Raw genomic sequence first — 26,111 nt, 5'->3', positions numbered from 1 at the left:
TAGGCTCCATCCAGATAAGTACATCTGCCCAAGTTCCCACTTTACTACCTTTCCAAAGGGTGGGATTCCTTTGAATCCTCATGAGACTGGACAATCACCCCCCATACCCCTTTCTCTAGGTTCTTCAGAGACACGCCGCCCCAATGTCAGCATGAAGCAGCCAGATCACAACAACGATCCTACTCCTGCTTCGCTGTATTCGCCGTCACTTCTTTTCTTTTTTCTTTTATTAATTAACCAAACATTGGGGAATGTTGGGGTTTTGTCTAAGCTCCACCCCACACCTACCTGGCAATGGCCAGGTATGCCCCGCCCCAGAGATCTGGCCCACTATAAGAGGGGCTACTTGCTCCTCCTCTCCCTCTTTGCTCTCTGCTCTCCCACATACTCTCACCTCTCTGCCCCTGGGGCTCTTCCCCCCCCATCCACATGGTCATGGCCGGCCTCCACTCTCTCTCTCTCTCCACTCCCTCTCTCTCTCCACTCCCTCTCTCTCTCCACTCCCTCTCTCTCTCTACCACTAACTCCCATCCCCTATTCTAAATAAACTCTATTCTATACCATGTCTGTGTGTGTGTGGTCCCTCAGGGGCAGAGGTGCCCAGGCAAGGGCCCGCCTGGACACCTTCCCCCACGCCGCCTAGCCACACTCACCTAACCTCATTAATCCTTCACTCTCTACATTGTGAAAGAAACCTTATGAACATAGGTGAGAAGGCACCAACGGCTTAAAATGAAAAACCATCAGTTATCAGTGATAAGAACCAGTAGAGCCTGGACTATTTTGTCCGAGAAAATGACGGTGATAATGGGTTTCTTTGTAATTATCAAAGTTGGGCTATATCCAAGCTATATCCAAGTCAAGTCTTCCTTGACTACTCAAAACAAATCGTTACTAACTGCGGGACGAATGCCACATTTGATATGATTCAAGTTCTTTTCAAAATATCCGAATAAGAGTTAAAGGCTGGGCCTCGCTCGGACTCATCTGTAAAATACATAGCTCCGAAGTTGTTCCACACTTATAAGGGCCTCAGAATACTCTGCAAGGAACTTAAAATGAACTCATTTCTCCTTCCCCAGGGTTCTAACCCGCCGTGGCCACGCCCAGGGCTGCACACCTCCGCCCCGCCCTCATTTCCTCCCTCCCTCCCTCCCTCCCTCCCGCCTAGGCTGCTCCACTCGCTTTCGCTCCGCTCGGCCTTCCCAGGCCCTCCCGCGCTGCTCAACATGGCCGCTGCGGTGCGGCCGGGCGCGGAGCCGTGGAACCGCGTTAGGATCCCCCAGGCAGGGAACTGCAGCACACTGACGGTGCAGGACCCCAGCGCCACCCTGGGTGAGTGAGGCCGGCAAAGTGGCTCGGCGTGTCTCCCGGAGCCGGCGGGGCGGTGGGCCGGCTCACGTGGGACGGGGCGGGACTTCCTGAGCGCGGGGCACGCCGGGAAGGGGTGCGCCTGGCGGAAGGTCCGTCCGGCACAGGTAGTGTGGCGGGAGGATAACCGGGGAGCTCCTGGCTCCTGCGTGCCTTAGCTGGGACGTGAAAGCACGGCTCGTCCCGGCCTGGCATGTGTAGCCCGCAACCCCCAAACGCTGCCTGAACCCTGTGCTGTCCCCAAGGATCGGGGCTGTCACCAAGTACCCTGCACCGCGGCCTCGGACCTCGGGCTTGTCTCTAACAGATGGAGCTAGCATTTTCCCTTCCCAAAAACCGGAGACAGTTTCTGCAATTTGTTTAGAAAACAAGGACTCGCAAAGAGATGGGGGTGGTGGTAGCTCCGTGGGGTCTGTGTTGTGAGTTTTACTTTAGTTTATATTAGTATATGTGATGTAGAGGTGTTGTCATATGGGATCAGGAGATTTGATTTACCCGCTCCCAAATCGCTCCGGCCACCTCTGTTAGACATGGAAGTTGGTGGGGTTTTTTTTTTTTTTTGTTTGTTTGTTTGTTTGTTTTTTTTTTTTGAGACAGGGTTTCCCTGTGTAGCCTTGGCTGTCCTGGAACTCACTGTGTAGACCAGACTGGCTTAGACCTCAGAAATCCGCCTGCCTCTGCCTCCCAAGTGCTGGGATTAAAGGCGTGCGTCACTACCGCCCGCCCGCCCGCCTGGCTCTTTTCTATTTCTAAAACAGGTTTTATCCCACTCAAAAATGAGAATAAAAAATAGTACCAGCTTCTTGGTCATATTTCGGGGAATGGAAAGGTTGATACCACAAAGCATTTGTAACAGTACCTGGTTTGACAGTCAAATGACAGTAATTGTCATTATTAAATAGGCACATTCGGTAATTGTCTTTTTTAAATTCGATACATTTTTTTATTTACATTTCAAATGATTTCCCCTTTCCTGTCTCCCAACTCCCCGAAAGTCCCATAAGCCCTCTTCCCTCCCCCTGTTCCCCCATCCACCCCTTCCCACTTCCCTGTTCCGGTATTGCCCTATACTGCTGCACTGAGCCTTTCCAGAACCAGGGACCACTCCTCCGTTCTAATTGGACATCATTTGATGTGTGGATTATATCTTGGGTATTCCAAGTTTCTAGGCTAATATCCGCTTATTAGTGAGTGCTTACCATGATTGATCTTTTGAGATTGGGTTACCTCACTTAGTATGATGTTCTCCAGCTCCATCCATTTGTCTAAGAGTTTTCATGAACTCGTTGTTTCTAATGGCTGAATAGTACTCCATTGTGTAACTATACCACATTTTCTGTATCCATTCCTCCGTTGAGAGGCATCTGGGTTCTTTCCAGCTTCTGGCTATTATAAATAGGGCTGCTATGAACATAGTGGAGCATGTGTCCTTATTACATTCTGGGGAATCCTACATTCGGTAATTGTTAAGTACCGGTAATAACCTAGTGAGTATTTTCATCCTTCTTCCCATCTATTTTTCTTACACAGTTAAAGTTCTTTCTAATTACTCTGTGGTCAGAATTTTAAAATACTACTATGGGAAATTCACCAGCTCATCACCCAGTATCTAATTTAATTTCTCCAGATAGGAGGAGCAGAGAAGATTTTCACTTAGAATGTTTGCGTTTCCTCTCTGAGCCACCAGATGGCACGTGACACCTGCTTCCCAGCTGCTCATGCTCTGATTAGGAAACATTTGTGTACACATTCAGTTACATAATAATAATTTCCAGTGGCCCTGGTGGTTTCTCTTTTCTGAATGTTTTCTGAATGTAGTTTCTCATTGATATCCATGGGGGATTGGTTTTAGGAATCCTTCCATATAAAGAAATGTGTCCATGCTCAAGTCTGTATAACATGGTAGATAGTATTTGCACTAGGTCCTACATACGTCTTCTATATACATTTATACGGTCTCTACATTGCTTATGAAATCCTATACAATGTAACTGCTATTACAGGTGGAATTTTGGGGGGACTATATTCAGTGTGAGGTTGGTTGAATACACAGATGGTGCTCACAGGCAGAGGGCTGAATGTATTATATATTCTTATCAAAAAGTGGTATCCATGGGGTAGGAAAGATGGCTCTGTGGTTAAGAGCAGACTGTTCTTCCAGAGGTCCTGAGTTCAATTCCCAGCAACCACATGGTCACTCACAGTCATCTGTAATGGGACTGGATGCCCTCTTCTGGTGTGTCTGAAGAGAGCTACAGTGTACTCATAAAATAAATCTTAAACAGTGTAAAGAGTCATATCTAAATACAGTTCCTTGCCTTTGAAGGCTGTAATTGAATGCATTCTGTCTTGCTCAGCTGCAGAACAAAGTGAGGGGTTTAGAGACAGATGGAACGTGGCCCAGGTTTTTTATATTTAGGGTGTAAGTGTACACCAAATGATAATTGTAAAGTAGTCATATTACTCAGAGTCATGGTAAGAAGTGATAGAAAGACAGACACGTTTAACAAATGTTCCCTTATTGATCACCTGCCCTCCTTTTCCAATGTCTTTCTTAGAATCCTTCATTTTTATAGTTGAGGCCGGTTTGTGTTTTGAGTTCTGTAAAGCAAATAAGATAGAATGTTTTAGCATGTTTCTCATCTGGGGCAGTAAATGCAGGATTGCTTACCGAGTCTCATTTTAACTGTCTCTGCTTTAGATGTCTGCATTGCAGCTGTCATTAAAGGGTGCCACCTTGTCACACAGTCACTCAAGAGCCAGACCTTGGATGCAGAAGTCGATGTGTTATGCTCAGTTCTCTACAGCAATCACAACAGACTGGGCCGCCACAGGTCCCATTTGGCCCTCAAACAGGTAAGTTTCTCACGTAGCCTGGTACTGACGAACATGAGGCTCACACTGCCACCTACTGTTTTGTTATTTATGGAAAGTTCATATATTATTTGGGTTCAGTTACATTTTAACTTTTTTGGTCTTTGAGTTTTCCAAAATCATTTCAAAAAGTAATTTATAATCAAGCATATTTCAAAGCTGGGTGTGGTGGTTCACGCCTTTAGCCCCAGCACTTAGAGACAGAGGCAGGTGGATCTCTGTGAGTTTGAGACCAGCCTAGTCTATGTAGTGAGTTCCAGGACAGCTAGGGCTATTGATTTATATTGAGACCTCTCAAAACAAGCATGCAAACACACAAAAAATTTTTTGATTTTTTTTTCCAGTTTAATTTTCTCTGTACAGTTGAATAGTGCCTTTGTCTAGTTCAAAAGAAAACTAATTTAAACCCTAAAATCTTAAAAAAGAAAACAGTTGTGGTTTAGGGTTGTGGTTTACTTCTTTGGAGTCCTAATCTAATCAGCAGTGTGTTGGTGTAAGTGGGTTTATGGTAAGTTGTGGTATAGAATGGTTTCGTGTACTCTTAGAGCTGAAGCAAACACTGTGATGTTGAGCTCCAGGACTGTGACGTGGCTGAAGCTGGGTTCTCATGTACCATTCATGTAGCCACTTTGGTAACGCTGCAAGAACCTTTAAAAGTCCAGTGTGCTGGGCACCGTGTGACCAGCCATGGTAACAGTATTTACTTATTTTTCACAAAGTTCTCTGTCGACGGTGTTGGATCTACAGCTTTGAAAAAGACAGTTTCTCTCCATACAGACGTACACTTTCTGGTTGGCTATACTCCTACTGCTTAAGACCCAAGAGATGAGGATTCCCTTCTCAAAGAGGATCGTGGTCTTTCCCTAAAGTTTCTTTTCTAGGGCAGCTTTACCCAGGTCTTCTAATCCAAGATGAAACTTGTTTACTAACTTCCTTGCTGATCTTTCCCTTCCTCTCTTTTCCTCCCCTGAACCATATTTCACTCACTATTTTCCAAGTGTATTGCTAGCTTGGGCAGTCAATAACTATCTAAAAAGATGGTGTCCAGACTTAGAAATCCAGAAGCCAGCCCCAGTGAATTTAAGAATCATGACCTATGCTGATGTAGAACCCATAAGTCTGATTTGGTTTTAGTAGCAAGATACCAGCACTAACCAGTATCAGTTTCCATCATCCTTTGTCCAGGGAGTGCCCTTGGTGGATGTTCATACAGCTAGAGATTTCTACAGCATTTTGTATTCTACATGGCTTTTTCTCCCCTTCCCCCATGAGAACCTACTGTTCTAATAACTGGATTACACTCGGGAACAAAACGGACAAGTTCTCTTCATTTATAGTATAGTTTGGTGAAAAGGGCAGTCAGTCAGTCAGTCATTCAATAACTCGTATACCGACTGGTAAGAAGTGCTATAAGGAAAAGCAGACAAGGGGAGATTGCAGTGTTTTTTAATAAAGCACATCCATTTTAGCATTTATGTAAGTACTTGATATGTACTTAATATGCACTTGATGTGTATGTTATCTGTCTTCACTAATAGAAATTGGAATGTATGATATCCCACGATATTGCCTAGCATATCTTGCACATAGTAGGTGTTCAGTAGAGTTGTTCTGTGACTGAGTCACTTTCTTCATTTCTGGTGCTTATAGACTGTTGAAACGGAGTTAAGAATTTGCTCTCTCGTTTTACTATGCTCACTGCTGTAAGTATGCCCCCTCAGCAAATTATAATGTTGAGACTTACATTCATTTTGGTCACTTTACAGCATCGAGAATACTTGGCATGTAGTAATTTTCTTGAATTGAGAAATTTGTTGGGCTGGTGAGCTTGTTTTGGGATTTGGGTTTCCTTGGCCTTAAATAGGCAGGCCTTCTGTGGCGTATTTCCGTACCATGACATGCTGTGGTTTCTACACATTCTTGTCATATCTGTGACACTGTTGTATATGCACACATTCTAATCTGAGCTGCTCTTTCTCCTTCAGGTAGAACAGTGCTTAAAGCGTTTGAAACACATGAATTTGGAAGGCTCAATTGAAGACCTCTCACAGTTGTCTGCCAAGTAGGTGGTCCATTGCTCCGTCGGGAGCACCCTTTGGTATTCTGCTTGGTGTTGAGGTATAATCAGCTATGCCAAGATGTACATGTCGAGTTTTAATGAGGGGACTGATGGGAGGGACAGGTGGGACACTGAGATGGCGCTCACAGGTTACAGTGAAAGCAGTGGAGTGCCAGTGGGTGTAACCACCTCAGGCTGAGCTTAAAGCAAGTCTTCACTTGAGAACTGCTGTTGAAATGCTGTGTTCAGAAAATGACAGTCATGTCCTTCTCTGTGTATGTCAAGTGCAACTCAGCCGGGAGCTACGGAAAACCGCGTGGTGCCCAGCCAGCCGGTGGTGGAGGTGGTGCTGATGAAGGTTCTGGGAGGTTGCAAGTTGTTACTGCGCTTGCTGGACTGCTGCTGCAAGACATTTCTGTATCCTTGACTACGGGAACGCCTTCTCTTGAATGGAAGCTGTTTGGGTGTCTCGGGCTTCTGTTGAGGTGCTGTGCTAAGAAGCCCTGGAACCTGTGGGAACTGTCAAAGCTTTTCTTTCGGCTCCTCTTCCAGCAGTTCCCGGCGTGACTGGACTCTGTGTCTCTCCCTAGCCTGTATTCTAAGAGCCTGATCTTTAGGAATTCTTACTCTCAGACACTAACTGTAACAGCAGGAGCTCTAGTAGAATGGATGACTTTGCTTTTAGTGTAATGTGATTTTATTGCCATATTAGGGCTTTAATATCTTTGAAGCTTTCTTATAATGTTTTTCATAATTGTAACTTACAAATCTTAAATTCCCTTGGTTTTAGTTTTTCACCTTAAACTGATTCTTCAGGTTGTGCGTGAAGCACCTAGGGCTACGGGAATTCATTATTTTGAACCTTGTGATGGTTGGGCTGGTGAGCAGGTTATGGTATGTTCACATTTCTGCATTTGCGTTTCATCTTTACCTGACCCAAGTTTCTTGTTAGTGTTCACACAGGTCCACTTCCCACGTTGCCCTGGGATCCGAGGGTGCGGGCTTCCCTTTCCTCCCATGACAGTTGATTTGTACATTGTTAGGTGGGTAGTCATGTCAGAGGACTTTTCTTCTGAAACCTTCACCCTGACACTGAGTAGCTCAGAAAGTGATTTTCTAGGACCTAGGAACTATAATAATAATAATAGAGCCGGGTGTGGTGGCGCATGCCTGTAATCCCAGCACTTCGGAGGCAGAGGCAGGCGGATTTCTGAGTTTGAGTCCAGCCTGGTCTACAGAGTGAGTTCCAGGACAGCCAGGGCTACACAGAGAAACCCTGTCTCGAAAAACACCCCCCCCCTCCAAAATAAAAAATTGTTGGCAGTAGTAATATTGCAGTAGGCTTTTGAAAAAGCTGCATTTCCTGGGCTGGCCATATCTTGGTTCTTTCTGACAACTGGTTATTAATTTTAATAGAAATTAGAAATATAATTTGACCTTCCTTATATGCTCTAGACTTCTCTGCCTGACTGCTACTTTTGAGCCATATTTGGTTGATAGGGATAATACTTGTAGTATTTATAAACTAAAAAAAAAGGCATTTCCTTGTGTGTGTGCATAGGGTGGTTTACTGGATAACTAGGCACAGAACCGGATCATTAGTTCTGATCTGAGTATCGTGAAACTGTCAAAACAACAGAGAGACCCAGAAGATTTAGCCTGGACATCTTATTTGTATTTTCAGTCATCTTTTGATCTGCTTATTTTCTTATAATTAATAAATTAATTAATTTTTTTTAAACATCCGGACTGAGGTTCACTTCAGTCCTCGCTTCCTTCCCACTCTGAGCCCCCATCCACTCCTCAGGAAAGGGCAGGCCTCCATCCGTGGGTATCAGCCAGCAATGGCAGATGAAGCTGCAGTAAGCCCAGGCGCCTCCTCTCCTGTTAAGGCGGGACCAGGCAACCCAGTAGGAAGAAAGGGTCCCGAGAGCAGGCAGCAGAGTCGGAGACAGTCCTGTTTCCACTGTGCAGAGGGCCTAGGTCCCATGTAGGCTCCTGGGTGGCAGCTCAGTCTCTGGGAGCCCTGTGAGTCAGGTTAGTTGGTTTTGTGGGTTTTCGTGTAGTGCCCTTGACCCCTCTTGGCTCCTATAGTTTTTCTTCTATATCTGCTCCCATTAGTTTATTCTGCTTATTCTTAATCAGAAGTAAAAAGCATTTGAATTACTGATATTTTTACATACATATATATGTATAAAGAGCTTCTGTTTCTTTCTAGGGTTCTCCATAAAGGACTTCTGAGAAGGCTGATTTCCCTCTATGAGCCATTGCTTAGATTGCATCAGGAGATCTCCAGGATTCAGCCCATGCCTTACTTCAAAGATTTTGCCTTTCCCTCTGACATCACTGACTTTCTAGGGCCCTCTTACCTTGAAGTCTTTAAGGGGAAAACACCTGCAGCTTTTGCTACTAAAGGAGTAACAAAGTTGCTAAATAAACTATTTTTAATGAGAGAACAACTACCAAAGATCAATGGAGACACCCTAGATAGACTTTCCAAGCCATCTGAACAAACAAAACATGGTCCACAAAGCAGTGTGGACCTGGGACAGCCTGTGAAAGCCTGTAAAAGGACCAAAAACGGTGAGCTGTGTAGAGAAGCACACACTTTCTAATTCCCTTTACAATGTGTTTATCTAGTTCTGTCCGTTCTTCCTTAAGTGCCTACTTATAAAGTAAGCCTTTGAAAGCATGATACAGTCATGCATTGTGGAGAAAGAAATTGAGAACCTCACACTGATTATGTTTAGGGGTGAGTGTTAGCTGTCCACAGCTTTCTTCCAGTTCCTTCCTGGTGCTTTGCTTTATCCTCTTCATTTCTTTTGTAGTCACTTGACAGGAAATGTCACATAGTTAAGTATCTTTTAGAGATCTGAAAGTAATATGACTGAATTTTTCTGTCTTGTCTTTTTTTTTTTAAATTCCACAGAAAAGCCATTGGGATTTGACGTGCGGGTTTTCTGCACAAGACTTCGAAACAAAGCTACTCAGGTCTGTCTGCTTTAACCTCATAGCTTTTCACTTCTGCCAAGTTTAGAGGAAGCTCCTCAGAAAGGAGGGAGTGGTGTTCGCTCTAATAGGCTTGACTGCACTCTTAGCTGTCGGTGTGCGCTGCTGAATGGGGGAGCTGGCTTTCTGATGGCCTAGTTACTCCAGCTAGTGGAATGTATTCAGAAGAGCTTTAACAGGCTTGTCTCTGGAATCTCCCTAAGCATGGATGGTGAGCAGTTTAAGGCATGGGCTCTGTACTTGCTCGATCGCTGGCTCCACCCCTGTTAGCTGTGTGCTGCCTGACCTCTCTGTACCTCCCTCTCCCGTCCATGCACGTCTGAGTTTGGGCCAGTACCTGTGGTATGTGGGGTCTCGTGTGTGGTAAGCATTTAACCGACGGCAGATGTTGTTAGTAGCAGTCATCAGTTTTGTCTTCCTCATTTGTCATGAGGCATCAGTCCTTTGGGGGTTCAGGCTTTAACATGATACCTTTTATTAGTGTCAGAAAATGGTTCCTGACTTCATGACTAAGTACGTTAGTGTCACCTGTCATCCAGTAATCGCTTGACTGGTTTCCTTCATGGGTTATTTCTCCCATTTTGTTTAAAACTCTTATTTCTAAGAACCCACAGTTCTTTATTGGACTTTTTAACACAGATGGCAGTTTGAATTTTTATCTTGCCTAATGAGTTCAGAAGGAGGAAAGATCATAGCAGATCCCTCAAGCACCTGGCAGTATCTTAAATGCTCTATGTACATTAACGCCATAATTCTCCGAAAAGCTCTGTGAGAGAAACTCTTTTATGTTTCTGTTTTCATATCTCAAGGGGTGAAACTGAGGCATAGAAAGTCTCCAGAGTTACCCATGCTCCCTAGTGAAGGGATAGGCTTTGGGTCTGAGTGCAGGCCATGTGATCCCTTATTACAGCAGTCCTAGGAGAATCTTTCAGTTCTGGTCTCAACAACTGTGGTATCTGTGGGCCTTCCACTTTTGCAGAGTTGGTCTGCAGGGAAGCTAGGTTGGATTCTTCTTGTTCAAGAGTAATTGCTCCCATATTGTTAATAATTGGCATTCTCACCTATTTAGAGCAACTTATTGATCATAAAATAAGACTGGAGTCTTTAATTTCATAATTATTTCTTTAGGTTCCTGTTGGGTTTGAGAATATTTTCAAAACTCTTCTTTCTTTATTTAGAAGTCACTACTATTTTCAATATCTTTTTTTCTTACCTTTTTACACTTCAGGAGACCAACAGCGAGTTTAAATATTTACAGTCCAAACTGAAGACAACCAAAATTTCCTCTCAGAAACTCCACTCTCACTGGGCTAACAATACTGTGCAAAGAATCGGAAGGACCATGACATTCACCCAACTTTCTGAAGAAATCAAAATGGCAATTGTGTGGTCTCGAAGCCAAAAGCTCAAGGCTCAGGCCACCTATCTGGGCAACAAACTTCTTAAGAGTAATAGACTTAGACATGTGGAGTCTCAAGGTTATAGGTAATTATGTTAGAAAGATTCCTTTCCCTTTTCAGTAAGAAAGTGTACGCATGTGCATTACCTCCTCTCTTTAAAATCTGATAGCCCTTAGGTTGCTAGAACAAGACCTATCAAAGTACAGTTTCATGTGTGGCTAACGCTGTCTAGGCTGGTGTGTCAGAAGAAAGTAAACTGTCAGTTGTCTGGGCTTCCTTCCACCACGCCATTCCCACTGGTTCTTTTCAGAAAGCAGTAAGATGGCCTGTGGTGTTCAAAGCCTGGGGCAACAGCATAGGCAGCCTTAGTCCTGGGGGGTGGGGTGGGGGTCGGGTGTGAGAGAAGTGAGGTAATGAGGCAAATGCCCGGACAGATCAGGTGAGTTCTGACTGCAGGCTTGAGGGACTTGCGGATCAGCTTACAGAGCACCTCACAGGGGTCAGTTGTCTTCGCCAGAGGACCTCTCCTCATTCCTTCCCTTTGTCCATTTCCTGCTATAACATGAGCTTATCCAGAGGCGGATTCTGACACACCACAGAGCTTTTCATTTGTGATATTTTGCCATTTCCACTGTTGTTTACCTAGGAACAGATTACCAGCATGAGGACAAGGCTATGGTTCTTAAGTGTGAGCAAGGTCACACACCATTTGTGACCTTGTTAGGCAGTTAATGGGAGTTACTTTGGGGCAAAATGGAGGCACATCTGCCTGCATCCTGAATCAGAGAGGGACCCAGGCTCTGAAAAAAAACCTAGGTTGAAACTCTCATTTGCTTACTTTTGTATGTTTGGCGTTATACATATAGACAGGCCTAGGACTTGTAATAAATTTTGTACTTTTCTGTTGGAAATTGGTGGAGGCAGTTGAAAGTGCTTGAGAACTTTTTGGTATAATAAGTTGAGATTTTTCCCTTTTGTCCTTTAGTTTGCCAAAGAAGCTACAGTGCATGAAAACATCTCTTTGTAACTGCCTTCTCCGAGGAGGCTCTAGTACCAGCACTTCAAAGCATCGTCCCAGACAAAGAAGATCAAAGTTTAAAGTTTCATCAAGACAAAGGAAACCGCAGAGAAAGTTACAGTCAACTCTTTTAAAGGAAACCCAGCAGGTCCCTGAAGGGACTCTGAAGAACACTAGGGACAGCAGTGCTGAGAGGAGATGCTTTGGGACAATTCAGAGGTCAGATGTCTGTCCTAATGGGAAGCAGGTCTTGAGAAAACTTGCAAAGCCTGACCTAAAAACCAAGAAGATGGGGACCCTTGGGACTCTTCCAAGGGGCAGTGGAAACGAATCAGGCTTTCGTTCGAGGAGACAGATGCGCACACACGATGTGCCCAACACTGCTAAAGATGACATTGATGATATTTTTGCTTTGATGGGAGTTTAGATGTACTTGTGTGAAACTTCTGAGCAGTTAACAAGCTGGCCCAGCGTTCTGCTCCTTTAAGATCTGGAAACACTGCTCAGGCCCAGAGCTGCTTCTGTGCAGTACTCCACCGGGGAGCATTCAGTTCAATAAACAGTCATAGCAGCGTGTGTGTTTATCAGATGGTGAGTGTTTGCCTTTGACTGCAAGGTGTTAAATATGATGAACAGTCTGAGGAGCACGCCCTTCATGACTGAAACAAGTAGGATTCTGAATGTTAGATGATTTTATGATCTACTGTGGAGTTAAAATCTGAATAATTTCACAAAATCTTGAGTATCTGAAGGTAAAGAGAACAAGGCTGGAGAAGTAGAGAAGCAAACCATAAAGAGTCGCCTGGCCTCACTGACCCCGTTCCCTTTGTAAGGTTTGCACATTTTGTGTGAGGGTGTGTGTATATGTGGATATCAGAGGGTGATTTGTGAGAGTTGGTTCTGTCCTTCATTTATGGGTCCCAGGGGTGGTGTCCTAGTTAGGGTTTTACTGCTCTGAACAGACACCATGACAGGGTAACTCTTATAAGGACACCATTTAATTGAGGCTGCCTTACAGGTTCAGAGGTTCAGTCCGTTATCATCAAGGTAGGAGCATGGCAGCATTCTGGTAGGCATGGTGCAGGAGGAGCTGAGAGTTCTACATCTTGTTCTGAAGGCAAACAGAAGACTGGCTTCCAGGCACCTAGGAGGAAGGGCTTAAAGCTCACAGCCACAGTGACACACCTACTCCAACAAGGCCACACTTCTTAATAGTGCCAATTCCTGGGCCAGGCATAGTCAAACCACCACAGGTGGAATTCAGCTTGTCAGGAAGAGCATCATGTGTTTACCCATGGGCTTAGCCATCCACCTGCCCAGGTCTTCCTTTTGAATAACATGTGAGTGTATGCTATGTTATTAATGAATTATCGAAAGATTCTCCATTACTCAAATGCTTAAAACAATTACTTAATCTTCATTTTGTCACTGTAACTCCTAAGGGGGTATATAAAAAGACTTGGTGTTTTCCTATTTATTGTTCCTATGAAACACTGCAAAAAAGTGGCTAAGTGTATGCCAGGAATAAGGCCAATCATGAACTTGAAACCTGGTATCAACACCATCACCTGAGTTTTTGTACACTCCTGTACTGCTAGTTACAAAATGAGCTGCTCTACCCATGAGAAAAGGTAATGTAGTCATGGGAAATCTGCTGGGCCCTGCAGGTCAGAGGGGCAAGAGGGGTAAGCTTAGGAGAAAATACAGTGAGCCCTCCCCCTGCCCTCTGTAGAGACCAGCTGTCCAGTGACAGCATAGCCTAAGGCCTGCAGCCTGAAACCTTAGGCACAACTGGACACTTGCTTCAAAAGCCCGAGGGTGGGGATGGTAAGGTGTGAATCGACATTGCACACTCACTTCAGCTAGGACACAGCTGATTTCTGCTATGAAACTGACTATACTCATGGGGCTCAAGAAAGCTACAAGTTGGAGAATTTCTGATTGGGGGAGTCTTGGACTTTGGGTATTCTATTAAAGTCTGCCAATAGATCCATCTTGTATCAAATTCTATAATCTGAACCACTTCTGGGTCCTAACTTCACAGATGAGGGCTGAAAGGAGCTTTAGGTGATCCAGTTATATGTACAGTGTATGAGAATTTGTGACCTTTGAAGTCCTCGACACCACTGTGTCAAACCCCTGTTAAGTAGGGCTGGACCTTGCCTTCTGCTCTGGGACCTGTCCTGGTTTCTAGGCTTTTTAGAATGTGTGATATGCGTGTGTAGTATATGTCTGTATACATGTATGAGTGTATGAATCTCTGGGTGCTTGGGCATGTACAACTGGGAAGAGGTGTGTACCTGCCTCATCCTCTGGTCTCTGGGAATGGAATTTAGTGCCTCGTATGCCAGGCATGGCTTTACTACTGATTGACGTTCCCTTGCACTGGAGGGCCATGTCTTGAGAATGCTCAGAAAGTCCCTCAAGACCAAGCCCCATGCCTGCCTGTGTGGCGTGGCATGCTGGGCAAGCAGTCTTTCCACTTCACTGCCCCCTTTTCTGATCACCTCATGTCTGCCACTGTGGGAAACGTTGACAGACAGTTCTGCTTTTGGCAGAAGGATGGCTTTGAATGTAATTATTTTGATATCTATGTTTTGCTTTGTGAAAAAAAATTAAAACCAGATTCTTTTTTTTTTTTCAAGATTTCTTTATTTTATGTATGTGAGTACATTGCAGCTGTCTTCATACACCAGAAAAGGGTGTCAGATACCATTACAGATGGTTGTGAGCCACCTTGTGGTTGCTGGGAATTGAACCCAGGACCTCTGGAAGAGCAGTCAGTGCTCTTAACTGCTGTGCCAGGAAAAAAAAAATTAAACCTTTTTCTGCTAGTTAGGGTAAAATAGACTAATTCTATCAACTGTAGAACAATGGAAACACTTCAGTGTGGTTTTTACAAAGCCAGAGTTGTGGAGCCTTACCACAGCTATAACCTCTAACAGCAGTCTCACTTTGAAATGCTAAGAAACTCCATGAAGATTTGATGACTTTGTAAAGTTTGCTCCTGTGAGCTGCAAGTCACAACTAATCTTCCCATTGAGAATCTCTAGCATGATGACTCTAAATTACTGCACTAATGTGTGAACTAATTTCTTCACTTACATGGAGTTCCTGTTTATTTTGCTACTTCTTTCAAGGTGGGGTATCTTCTGTGATAAAGGTCTATGGCTTTTGCTGTGTTCTGTGGTTGGTCAGGGTTTGTAAACGTGCAGCTGTCACCAGTCGTAGTGGCTATTCCTGGTTGTCACCTTGACTATATCTGGAATGAACTCCAATCCAGAATTTGAAGGCTCACCTGTGATCCTAATCTGGAGGTTGGGAGATACAAGTTTCTGACCTGGATCTTGGCATGGAGATCTTGAGGCTCAGTGGCTCTGAATCCCAGAAAACTAAGACAGGGAGATCTCTGAGATCAAGATCATCTGGGACAAAGGAAGTCCCAGATCCAGGTGTGGTGGCATACACCTTTAACCTGGGCCACACCTGCTGCTGGAGACGTACATAAGGCCATTGGAAGAAGGAAGAGTCACTCTTCTTTGCCTGTTTGCCTTGTTGGACTGAGCAACTGCTAGATCCTTGGATGTTCACTTCACGGATTTGTATTTGCTCTTGGACTTGTCAATTAAAACAGAAAAAGCCAGCTAGTATCTGTCCATATGAACAGTATGATTTAATTATTTGTAACCCTTACTCCCAACACATTTGCTCTTGCTTCAGGGTAATGTAGGTCTTAAAGCTGAATCTCCTTCAAGTTGAGATGCACAATATTTAAAACAATATTGGCATTCTTCTAGGTATTTAGCTCCAGTTGACATGAACTTTGTAATGTCATCTGCTCTGGGAACATCTACTTAAGGCTTCCTGTTATTTCTGCTATAAAGCATTTCAACAGATGGACTCCAGAATAGGTTACTGCACTGTGAAAAGAAAAGAAAACTTGATTTTCTTCCTTACCTCAAAGGTTACAACAGATCTCAATTCAAGTAACACAGAGGGCAAGTTTTGGTTTTTTTTGTACAAACTGTTCCGATCTCATGTAGGAGGGCAATGCTTTCAGTCTGCTATCTGCCCTCTCTTCTGTCAGTGTCACGCATATTCTACACCATGTGACTCACTCCTTTAGGGATCCTAAGTGTTGTATCACATCTTTCATCTGTTCTCCAGAGAGGGCCTTGAGATCATTAGTGCAAAGTTCAACCACCTTGAAATATTTTTAGGTTAAAGAAATTGTCACATGCTGACTTGTATGTGTCTGGTTCTATCCATACAGAAGTGGGTCACCTAGGTTCCTCAGGTGTGAATACACCTGACTTAGAAAGGTGGCATCTGCCCTGGAGGGCACCAGCTCTGCTAGCCAGTGCAGCACTGTAGGTTTTCTGGCCAAAACTATCTTGCTGACAACAGCCTTATGATGCCTTTTATGACAGGACTAAGCAGATACAACTTGGAGGGAAGATAGCAGCTTGATGGTTCATACGCTAACTGGCACTCTGTACTCATGTGCACGGGTTCTGTTAACTCGAACACTTCTGTCCCCAGAGTCAGTTCTCATCTGTTTGCAAATTTACTCACAAAGAAGCAACTCGACTGTGCCTTATTTATCTTCCCCATATCACCTGTAAAATATGCCAATCATAATATCAATCTGTATGGAGACTTCACAGTTATACCTTTCTATCTGTTGGGCCAGAGTTTGTGCATGGAAACTGTCACTTAGTTATTATCTATAGGTTCAAAGTCAAACCTTTCCAGACTAAACTTTTCTATGGGCATATTCCTATTAATGACTGTTTTGTTATAATTCTTTCAGGAGAACAGGCTTCCATGTCTCAATTCATAGATTCTAAGTGTTGGGTGACCTTCTGCAGGGCCTTGGCCACATGTGGTAAATATGTATGACAGCAGTAATTCCAAGGACACATGTAAAAAGGCAAATAAATGCCCTTTAAAAAATATCAAGAATCCAATAATGTAGATCTTAAGCCTAAGCCTGCCACTTCTAACAAGAAAAGAAATTCTGTACTTAAAATGTCTATGTCAACCACAATACATGATCCTTCTAGTGACATTTCCCAGTGAGAAAATGAAACAAGTTGCTTTAAAACATGTAGCCTCTTTAATAGAAGCCTACAGATGTTACACCAAACCAAGACTAAGGCCCATGTTCTTTCCCTCACATACCTCTGTGTAACTCTGTTTCTCACTTGAAACTGTCCATGAGAAACAGGCATGTTTCTGTGAAGGTCAATGAGCCATGCTGTATGTGTAGTAGCCCCTCCCCCATCATTTGTATTCACATAGATACAGCTCTACTTGTCAAGGTATGCTCTGACGTGTATGTCTTTGGTGAATGGTTTGTGTGCACAGCAGTGTGAGGTTACTGTGTCATCAGTCCCTTTCTGGAACTCCGTAATTCCACTGTTGTAGCTCCCCAAACTACTAACTTTTCCTGGTCACACCATGCTGTTAATGCAAACAAAACTTATAGAACTAGAATTTACATTGTTTCAACATAGGTACATATAAACTGTCATTTGCTACTTTAACTTTGTGTACTTTTTAAACCCATTTTATTTCATACTTAACAGTTAAAATAAATGGCTGTTTTCTATGACAATGCTGAGGGCTCTGGGGGAATTCAGACTTGACTTACACCTCCAGGATTTCCATTGCACTTGTAGGATAAAGGCAAAGGAATAGGACAGACTTGAACGGAGGGGACCAGAGAAGAGTGTTTTGTAGGGGATCCTGAAAGGCACATTCGTGATCTCAATTTCAGCAGCTCTAGACTGATTTGACTAAAATGGCTGCTAAGGGGACAGTTTCATCTACAACAGTGACTTGGTTTCTTATTTTCTCACAAATTACCACAATGTCTTCCTCAAACAAGTCCAAGTAAGGAAACCAGAGATTGATTCTCCAGCTGTCACAGCACACGGTACTTATTGTACCCACGATTCACAGCAGAAGGAAAAACCCAAGTTTGTTATGAAACCACATCAGAGTCCCCAAATTTACCAGCTCAGAAAATACCATCTATCTTGATTCAAACTTGAAACATTTTTTCTTTATATAAGATATTATTTTAAAATTTAAATAAATTATTATCATTATTATCATTATTATTTTTGAGGGAGAGGGTCCTACTATGTAGTCAGGGCTAGTCTTAAACTCAGCTCTAGTCTTGAAGGGAAATTGTTCCATTAAGTTTCCAGGTAAACTTTGATTTGTTATGGCCTGAATGAGATAAGTAGTTTTCTTTGAAACTAAGGAGATGGGCTTGTTTGCAAGCCTGATGATCACAGTCCAGTCTCAGATCCCACAAGGTGACAGGAGAGAACTGACTCTAGAAGGGTGCTCTCTCCTCCACAGGCACAGCACCTCACGCATGTGCCTGCAGACACAGTTAATAGGTAAGTAAAAACTGGTTTGAAAAGTAAAGTAATTTCTCCCAGACTAGGGTTGAGCTAGGCTGAGGAGAGAGGGTGAAACGCCTATAAGGAAGAGGCAGCTTGAAAACAGAACAGACTCAAGTACTCGCAGACTCCGGAAAACTCACACAACAGCTGTCCACGTGGGACCTCATCCAGGAGCACTGATGTCACAGCACAGCCTTTTAGAACGCAATGTTATTAGAGCGGTCTGACTCTCACCTTATAGGAAACAGCTGAGGGAAACAGCCTTGTGTCTGCGTGTTAACAAACTTCTGAATCTGGAGCACTTGTTTTAAAAGATACCCCTTGGAAGATTTGTCAATTTTTGTTAATACCATCTATAGGAAAATAATTAAGTATTAGAAATAAAATTTAACAGAATAGTCTTACACATTTTAACTACAATCTATCAGTTACGCTGATTTGATTCAAGTAAAATTTTCAGTTTCTATCTACTTTTCATCTATAAAATAAAAACAAGGCATAAATAATTAGCTTTGATGAAATGAGCTAATATATGTCACATGTAAAGAGTATACTGTGTCTGCTACTTAACAGTACATTTACTACACCTGACCATGTCTTGGACTTTATCTAAAGATCAGTGAGAACCACTGAGCAACATTTATAACTGATTACAGCTGTTTCCTGTGACTGCCTCTTATAGTCTATGACATTTAAGTTAGTATATCCTGGCTGAGTCACATAAAGTTGCCAATACAAAACAATTTTGGAACCACAAAATTCAATTTTCCATGTAATACGCTAAAGGAAAAATTAGAAATGGGTTATTTGCTGGGTATATCTACTATAGTTGTATTTTCAGTAAATCCAGAATGTTATCTACTCAACAACATAGTAGCAGAAGGTCAAAGCATGAGTAATTACACATCAAGGAAAAAGGGAAATTTCTATTTATCAAGTTTTTCTGGAGAATATGTAACTCACACACACTTACTTGAAGGTTGTGGTAGTGGTGCCTGGCACCATACTGAGTAATTGTTATATCACTCAACTATAACGCCACTAGGCTAAAATATAAAGTCATCCTTTGGACTGTTTTTTTCCCCGTCTTGGGTAGTTTTCCAAAGAAGAAAATAATATTCCCTTCAGTTTAACTTCAGCTAACACTGAAGGAAATATATGATTGCAGAAAGTGATGTGTACGATACTAAGTCAGGAATACTATTACTTCATAGCCAGCTTGATATCAGCTAGCGATTTTTACACCAATCTCCTGATGCATTACGGCAGTGTCCCTAATACTTCACCAGACTCCTGCAAATCCCAAGAATTTCATAATTTCGAGAAATCGACAAATGTGGCTGTCAAGGCACATGGTTTTGTAGGTGTGAAACTTCTGTTTCAGTTTAGTGGTTTCTGACATTTTTTGAAAAATAAATTATAATTGGATTATTCACTTTCACAAAAAGGACCTTTAAGTCTTAGTTTATCTGGAAGTATTACAAAGCAAAATGAATGTGGATACGAACCTACCAGTCTGCATTTTAGTGTGGCACAATTTTATGCTAGTAGGGGGGGAAACCCAAACTAATGAGATATTCCTAAAATAAAATTTTAAAGATAATTTTTAAATTTTATTTTTATTTCACGTGCGTTGGTATTTTGCCTGCATGGCTGTCTGTGTGAGAGTGTTGGGATGCCTGGAACTGGAGGTATGAGCTGTCATGTCGGTGCTGGAATCGAACCAGGGTTCCCCAGAAGAACAGCTACTGCACTTAACTACTAAGCCATTGCTCTAGCCAAGAAATTTTTTTTTCCTAAAAACATAAAAATTCTACTGTGTAGCTGTGCTGGAATTGTCTACAGTCTTTGAACATTTTTGTTTTGCAAAATTCCTGCTGTAGAAATTCTGGTTGCATGGACCGCTGTTCAGAGTTAAGAGAACAAATGTTTGTGTTGCCATAAAAACATCATGGATGCAAAGGCATCTCAGAGCACTAACGAGCAGCTTAAAACACCGTGACGGTAACTTTAAAAGCTCGGGCTGGAGGGCTGGCTCCAGCGTGAGACGAACATGTGCTCCTTCAGAGTCTGAGGAGTTCCGTTTCCATCACCCTCAGTGGGTGACTCACAACCTCCTGCAACTCCAGCTTCAGAGAAATCTGTTCTTTCCTCTAGCCTTCAAAGGTGTCCCCGTCCATGAGGCATGAGGCATGAGCATATGCACACGAACGTACACACACTCTACACATTTAAAAGCTTAAAACTGAAAGAAAAAAATAGGAAAGCGTCACAGAACTTCTGTGTGTGTGATGTATGTGTGTGTGATGTATGCGTGTGTTGTGTGTGTGTGTGTGTGTGTGTACACGTGCACGTGTGTCAGCCTGTGGAGGACTGAGGAGGACATGTGTCTATTCATTCCATCAGTCGCCTTTTCCTTTGAGCCTGGGCCTCTCTCTGAACTTGGAGCTAAGTTGGTGCCAGCAAGCCGAGTGAGTGGTCTTCTCGTCTCCAGCCTCGACAGCACTGGGGGTTACGGGCATGGACGTGGTCACACAGCTCTTTATGGGGTGCTAAGGATTAGAACCTACGTCCTCATGCTGGGCAGCAAGCGTTCTTACCCATGGACCCATCTCCTTTACCTTCTGAGGAAATACCTGTTCATTATTAACAAGCATATTTGCAGAATCAGCTGTGCCAAACTGTGGTTTCTAACTGCCACCAGGAATCTAAGAAAGCACTTACCACATAAGGCAATGCAAATTCTTCACACATTTCTATGGCAATATTGTCTAACTTCGTAATTCCAACGGCACTATCCACTAATAAAAATGTTCTCTTTAAACTGTAAGAATAGAAAGAAAGTTAATGGCAATATAGGATATACTCATTAATCTGTCTCTCTCTTATTCTAGAAACTTCACCTGTAGTCTAATAGGATTTAATGCAGTTACTGTACTTCAATAACTAAATCTGTCAAATGCCAGTTTATTTTAATATGAACATATTAAGCTGAGACTTGACACAAATATGAGACCCCCTCCTGTAAGACCTTACAAAGTCTAATGGAAAAAGGAGACAAAAGTCAAACTATAATTTTTCTTAAAGATTTGTTTATTTTATTTATATGTGTCCACTGTAGTTGTCTTCAGACACACCAGAAGAGGGCATCAGAGCCCATTACAGATGTTTGTGAGCCACCATGTGGTTACTGGAAATTGAACTCTAACATCTGGAAGAGCAGTCAGTGCTCTTAACAGCTGAGCCATCTTTCTAGCCCAAATTACTGTAATTTTTAATATTAGTTTAATTTTGCATCATTTATATGAAAAGCTGTAAGAAATTAAATATATATATATATATACAGATATACACATATGCATACATATATAAATTTATATATACACATATATATTTTTTCAAATTTGTGATGTGAAATCAAATCCAGAGCTTTTTAACAAGTTAGGCAAGTACACTATTACTGAGCTATATCCCTAATCCTTTTTTTTTTCTAGTCCTTTTTTTATGTTACTTTTTTACACTCCAAAAGTCTACCATTATTCTCCTCTAGGTTGTGTGATTCTTGAAATACATTATTGCTTGACTATGTATGGAGACCAAAGAATATATGTAACATTTTCAGAGTCTGTGATGATTGAGTGGACAGAGTTTACTGAATTTTATTTAAATTAATTAGCTAACAGTTTTCATTTTCAAAATTAGCCAGCTAAAAGCTTGTGTTTTTTTTTTATTTAATGGATGGACTAGCTGTGGAATATTCTTTATAGTTTCAGCTTGATAAAATGAATGAAATTAAGACTTCCCTGTGCTAGAAAGAAGCGACACAGGCAGTGCACACCCTGGCTCTCAATATTCTAGAGTCACACAAGGAGGAAGCGCACCTACAAGTCAGGTGTGTGGTAAATCTCAAGTGTCATGTGTAGAATCTCCTTGATTTTACGAAGTGTGTTGGGGCTAACAGTATAACAACTGTAAGAAAAAAAATTTCCTTACTTATTTCGTTCTTTTAGATAAGCCTCTACCATGTCAACAAAGTCTTCGGGTGCTCTATAGCCATACCCTGGCATGTCCACCAAAGTAAAATGTTTTCCAACTTTGAAAAAATTCATTTTCTTTGTGTGCCCCTGATAAAATAAATGAAAAAAAAAGCTGACTTAAAATATATCCTATATTTCATGCCTAGAAATGTTCATCAACATAAGTATTCAATCAACAACAAATACTTTTTAAAAGCTGAAGTATATATTCGGTACTGTAAATACAAAGAGAAAAAAGGTGGAGAGAAGTGGCCACCAATAATTAAATCATAACTAAATCTTTTCAGTTTTCAAAAAATATGCTTAGTTAAAAACTTCATATTTCATATTAGAAATACGCAGACAAAATATTTTAGGATCTTTCCTATTTTGCTGTCTATGAAAACCACCCAGATTTAGGCTGTGTGTGCCATTAGTCAATTCTCTGATGAACAATGCACACAGAGGAATTGTCTTAGAGTGCTGGTCGAACAGATTCTTATTAACACCCAGCCCTGAAGTCTGACATTCATCCTCTGCAGAGTAGAATTAGACATTATTATAGAGGGAAACAGAAAACACTAACAAAATACTTAACTTGGCAAGTAAGGAAAAGTTTAGACAATGCTTTCCTTTACATATTGGAAAGGCCACTATAAATCGATTCAGCTACACTCCCCCCCCTTTTTTTTTTTAGAAAATACACAGCCACTAATGATGTCTTACCTTATTACATCTTTTTTAAAAAAAAATCTCTTCTCTAGGAACTTAGCATTTATGATCTCTTGCACCTGCCAATACTTAGGTCTCATTTTATAAATTCAAGAGATACCCAGCATACCGGCTTCTTTGAGATCCTGACTTCTACATCAGAGGCCAGGGCAAATAAGGCCTTTATCAAAGAGGATTTTCCAACATTGCTTCGGCCTATGAAACACACCTAGTATGAGAGGGAGAAGGGAGAATGGAGAACTTAGTATTCCCAAAACTGAACAGCGGTTTATTTATTAAATGTTGTATTGTCGGGGTTGGAGAGATAGCTCAGTGGTTTGGTGCACTTGCTGCCAGCGGACTGTAGTTCAAGTCCCAGCCTACAGGGCTGCTCGCAACTGCCTTTAACTCCTGTTCCAGGGTGCTCTGATGTTCTCTTCTGGCCTCTGAAGGCACCAGGCAAGCCTGTGGTACACAGACACACATGCAGGCAAAACACACATAAACTAACAATAAAAAAGCACGGGCTGCTCATCCACAACACCGGGGTTCGATTCCCAGCACCCACACTGTGGCTCACCGCGGTCCTCGACGGGCACCGCACACATGTGGGGCATCCACACTGAGTGTTTTCCTTTGCTTTTAAACGCTTTCTCGTTGGGTGACAGGAACTCAAGCTCTCCCACCTACAGTAGACAGGGAGGCCAATCTCACCTCCGGCTGCTGCAAACTCGGGGCGTGGTCTAGGCGGACCGCGGAGCTGAGGTACTCGATGCGGCTCCGGGCTGTGGCCGCGAAGATGCTCTCCGCCCTCCCGATGTCCTCCAGGCTCGGGTCGAAGAGTCTCTGTTCGATAAGGCCCTGTCCAGAGTCCGCGACAAGGCGCTGCTGCAGTTCCCGCAGCGGGTACAATACCTTCGTTAGTTGTTTCTGCGGCAGCCTTAGCACTTCAGCAAAGGCAGGGGACGTGCTGTAAACCCGGAGCCAAGGCCCCAGAGCTGGCGCTCTCTCCAGGAGCCTTCCCATTCTATGCCTCAGCCTAGCAGCTGCCATTTTTCTTTCCCAGAATCCTCGCGACTGGATTTTATTCTAAGCAAAAGAGAGAGCGCTCCCTGCCGCGGCGCCTGCTGGGAATTGTAGTTTTCTAGGGCCTTCTCACCTGCTCAAGCTTCTCACCACCTCGGGACAGAAAGGGGAAAACCCATTGATGTTCTTTAACACCTTGGCTTTACCAACTACATATCAGATTGGTGTGTTCTTTGGCGGTTTCCAGATGTGGAAAAAACTACCTTGTCCTGTGATCTTTGAGTCTCAAGGGAAGAAGCCATAGTGACAAACTCTAGTGGATTCCAAGCCCGTTTTGTCTTCTGTTTCCGGTTGTTTTATAGTCGACTGACATTTATCATAAGTTCACATCACTGAGAAAAACACGTTTGCAAAATTAGATGAGCAGGTGAGAAATGTGGTTGGAATTGCAACTTGTTTTCAGAGAAGGGACTGTAGCTCTCTGGCAGGCACAGCATTGGCGCTGCAGTTGAGAACTGACAAAGATCCCTAAACCAGAAACAGAATTGGGAACAACAGGAGGCCTTTGAAGCCCCAAAATACACATCCCCCACCTCCAACACAGCCACACTTTCTAATCCTACAAGGCTCCATCTTCCAATCCATTCCAAACAGTTCCCCAAAGTATTCAAACATGTGAGATCATGGGGGCCATTCTCATTTAAACCACCATGAGCTCATTCCGTGCTCTGTCACTCCATTATTTTTTAAAGCATCTGCATATACCAGGCACATAAACTTTAGAGTCAACATATGCTGTGTTTTCCATGGACACTTGTGATCAATCTCTTCCCTAATCTCTAGTGTAGGCAGAAGATCAAAGATTAGAGATGCATAACGGACCTACTAAGTGAGAGGGTATAAAACCAGAATGGGGGAGGGGGTTATGAGAACTAACCCCATTAGAATTGCCACAGGAGTTATAAAGAGTACAGATAATTGTGAAAATTCAGGAACATCAAGCCAAAATCAGCATTGGAGAAGATGACATCTGGTAAATGGGATCTTGCAGCAGGGTTCCAGTAATAACTCTAAACCTGGTTGACACCATCTTGGTTCCTGATGTTTTGTCCCTATGAAGGAGATACTAGGAGTCAGAATCTAGCTTTCTACATTAGAGGTTTGTCTGGGCTAAGAATGAGAATTTAGCCCTAGTGAGAAATTCAATATAAATTAGAAAGACAAATCCACATCCAAAATGGAGTTCCTAAAGTTCTCTGCTTCTCCCCTGTTCTGTTGCTTTTGTGTTCATTCCCATCACAGTAAATAACAACTGTACCTTTTCAATTGATACAGTCAAACTTTCAAGACTTTCTTGAGGAAAAATCTTGATTTTTTCCCCTTTATATTCCACACTTAATCTGTTAGCTATCTTGCTTATTTAAATCTTCAACACATCCTAAATTTGAGACTTTAGCATATCCACTATTAGTGATAGGACTCAGTTAGCCAGAGCCAGGCTGACTTCATGACAGGCTGTACACTGGCAATCTGGGAGACTAGGCCTGTTTCTGTTTCCCAGAAATGAGAATCCAGATCTAGGAACCCGTGGTCAGCCAATCGCAGCTGCAGACAACCAACCCAAGGATGCCTTATCACGGTGGAAAGTCCCCAGAGCCTTAACCAATCATAAAGGACTCATATCCCTGGAGATAGAGCCAACTAATCAAGAAAAAACAAGAGATAAAAGACACCTGCTTCCACTCCAATGGGCTTTAAATTGACTCTGCAGAGCACATACTGGGGTGCTCCTAAATGGAGTTTCCTAAATGGAGAGACCCCTGCATGCTGAATTCTGCTGAATAAACGCTCCTTGCTGTTGCATATTATTTAAGTCTGGGGCATCTTCCTTTCGTGATCCTCAGACCCTAACATTAGCATTGTGTTCCCAGTTCCCATTGCCTCTCACCTAGATAATTGGTATAGCTTCCAAAATCTGGTTGTGTATGGTTGCTTGTTTCTCCTTTAGGTATATTCCCAACATAATAGCAAACACAATCCTGTTAAAATGTAAGGGGAAATCTCCAGTATCTCCTAGTCTCAAAGTTCTTCCTGCTGTAAGAAGCATATATACCCCTGTGTTGCCACATATGCCTGACTGGCATGCTTCCTTTCAGATATTATCACATCCTTGTTTCTTTGCTAGTCGACTGTTTGTGGTCATCC

The 26,111-nt window shown here is 42.7% G+C and overlaps 2 protein-coding genes across 3 annotated transcripts; one reads left to right on the top strand and one right to left on the bottom strand.

Moving 5' to 3' along the window:
* Positions 1–1,152: 1,152 nt before the first annotated feature.
* On the top strand, positions 1,153–14,375 carry Nepro (nucleolus and neural progenitor protein). The gene is made up of 9 exons (XM_052158100.1): positions 1,153–1,335; positions 4,073–4,227; positions 6,231–6,307; positions 6,590–6,721; positions 7,121–7,198; positions 8,523–8,887; positions 9,234–9,295; positions 10,542–10,798; positions 11,699–14,375. The coding sequence occupies exons 1-9, from the start codon at positions 1,230–1,232 to the stop codon at positions 12,156–12,158; spliced, it is 1,692 nt and encodes a 563-aa protein (XP_052014060.1). The 5' UTR covers positions 1,153–1,229; the 3' UTR covers positions 12,159–14,375.
* Positions 14,376–15,379: 1,004 nt separating this feature from the next.
* Gtpbp8 (GTP binding protein 8 (putative)) lies at positions 15,380–23,940 on the bottom strand. Of its 2 annotated transcripts, XM_052158101.1 has the most exons (6): positions 23,595–23,940; positions 23,011–23,109; positions 22,147–22,277; positions 20,878–20,977; positions 18,388–18,506; positions 15,380–15,651 (listed from the first exon to the last, which is right to left on the bottom strand). In XM_052158101.1, exons 1-6 carry the CDS (start codon positions 23,931–23,933, stop codon positions 15,582–15,584), a joined length of 858 nt encoding a protein of 285 aa, XP_052014061.1. In that variant the 5' UTR covers positions 23,934–23,940; the 3' UTR covers positions 15,380–15,581. The 2 variants fall into 2 exon arrangements, with proteins under 2 accessions (XP_052014061.1, XP_052014062.1); XM_052158102.1 differs by lacking the exon at positions 18,388–18,506.
* Between the last annotated feature and the right edge of the window lie 2,171 nt (positions 23,941–26,111).

Source organism: Apodemus sylvaticus, chromosome 15, assembly GCF_947179515.1.
Source record: "Apodemus sylvaticus chromosome 15, mApoSyl1.1, whole genome shotgun sequence".
NCBI classification, from domain to species: Eukaryota; Metazoa; Chordata; class Mammalia; order Rodentia; family Muridae; genus Apodemus; species Apodemus sylvaticus.
The sequence above is the reverse complement of the archived record's forward strand: the minus strand, read 5'-3'. Positions and strand labels throughout refer to the sequence as shown.

Excerpts from the sequence above, each read along its gene's own strand:
- Nepro (XM_052158100.1), top strand. The coding sequence starts at position 1,230 with ATGGCCGCTGCGGTGCGGCCGGGCGCGGAGCCGTGGAACCGCGTTAGG. Across the intron at positions 6,722-7,120 it reads TGCTGCTGCAAGACATTTCT|GTTGTGCGTGAAGCACCTAG; the intron begins GTATCCTTGACT and ends CTGATTCTTCAG. Across the intron at positions 8,888-9,233 it reads CTGTAAAAGGACCAAAAACG|AAAAGCCATTGGGATTTGAC; the intron begins GTGAGCTGTGTA and ends TAAATTCCACAG.
- Gtpbp8 (XM_052158101.1), bottom strand. The coding sequence starts at position 23,933 with ATGGCAGCTGCTAGGCTGAGGCATAGAATGGGAAGGCTCCTGGAGAGA. Across the intron at positions 22,278-23,010 it reads TCAGGATCTCAAAGAAGCCG|GGGCACACAAAGAAAATGAA; the intron begins GTATGCTGGGTA and ends TTATTTTATCAG. Across the intron at positions 18,507-20,877 it reads AATTTGCATTGCCTTATGTG|ATGGTATTAACAAAAATTGA; the intron begins GTAAGTGCTTTC and ends ATTTTCCTATAG.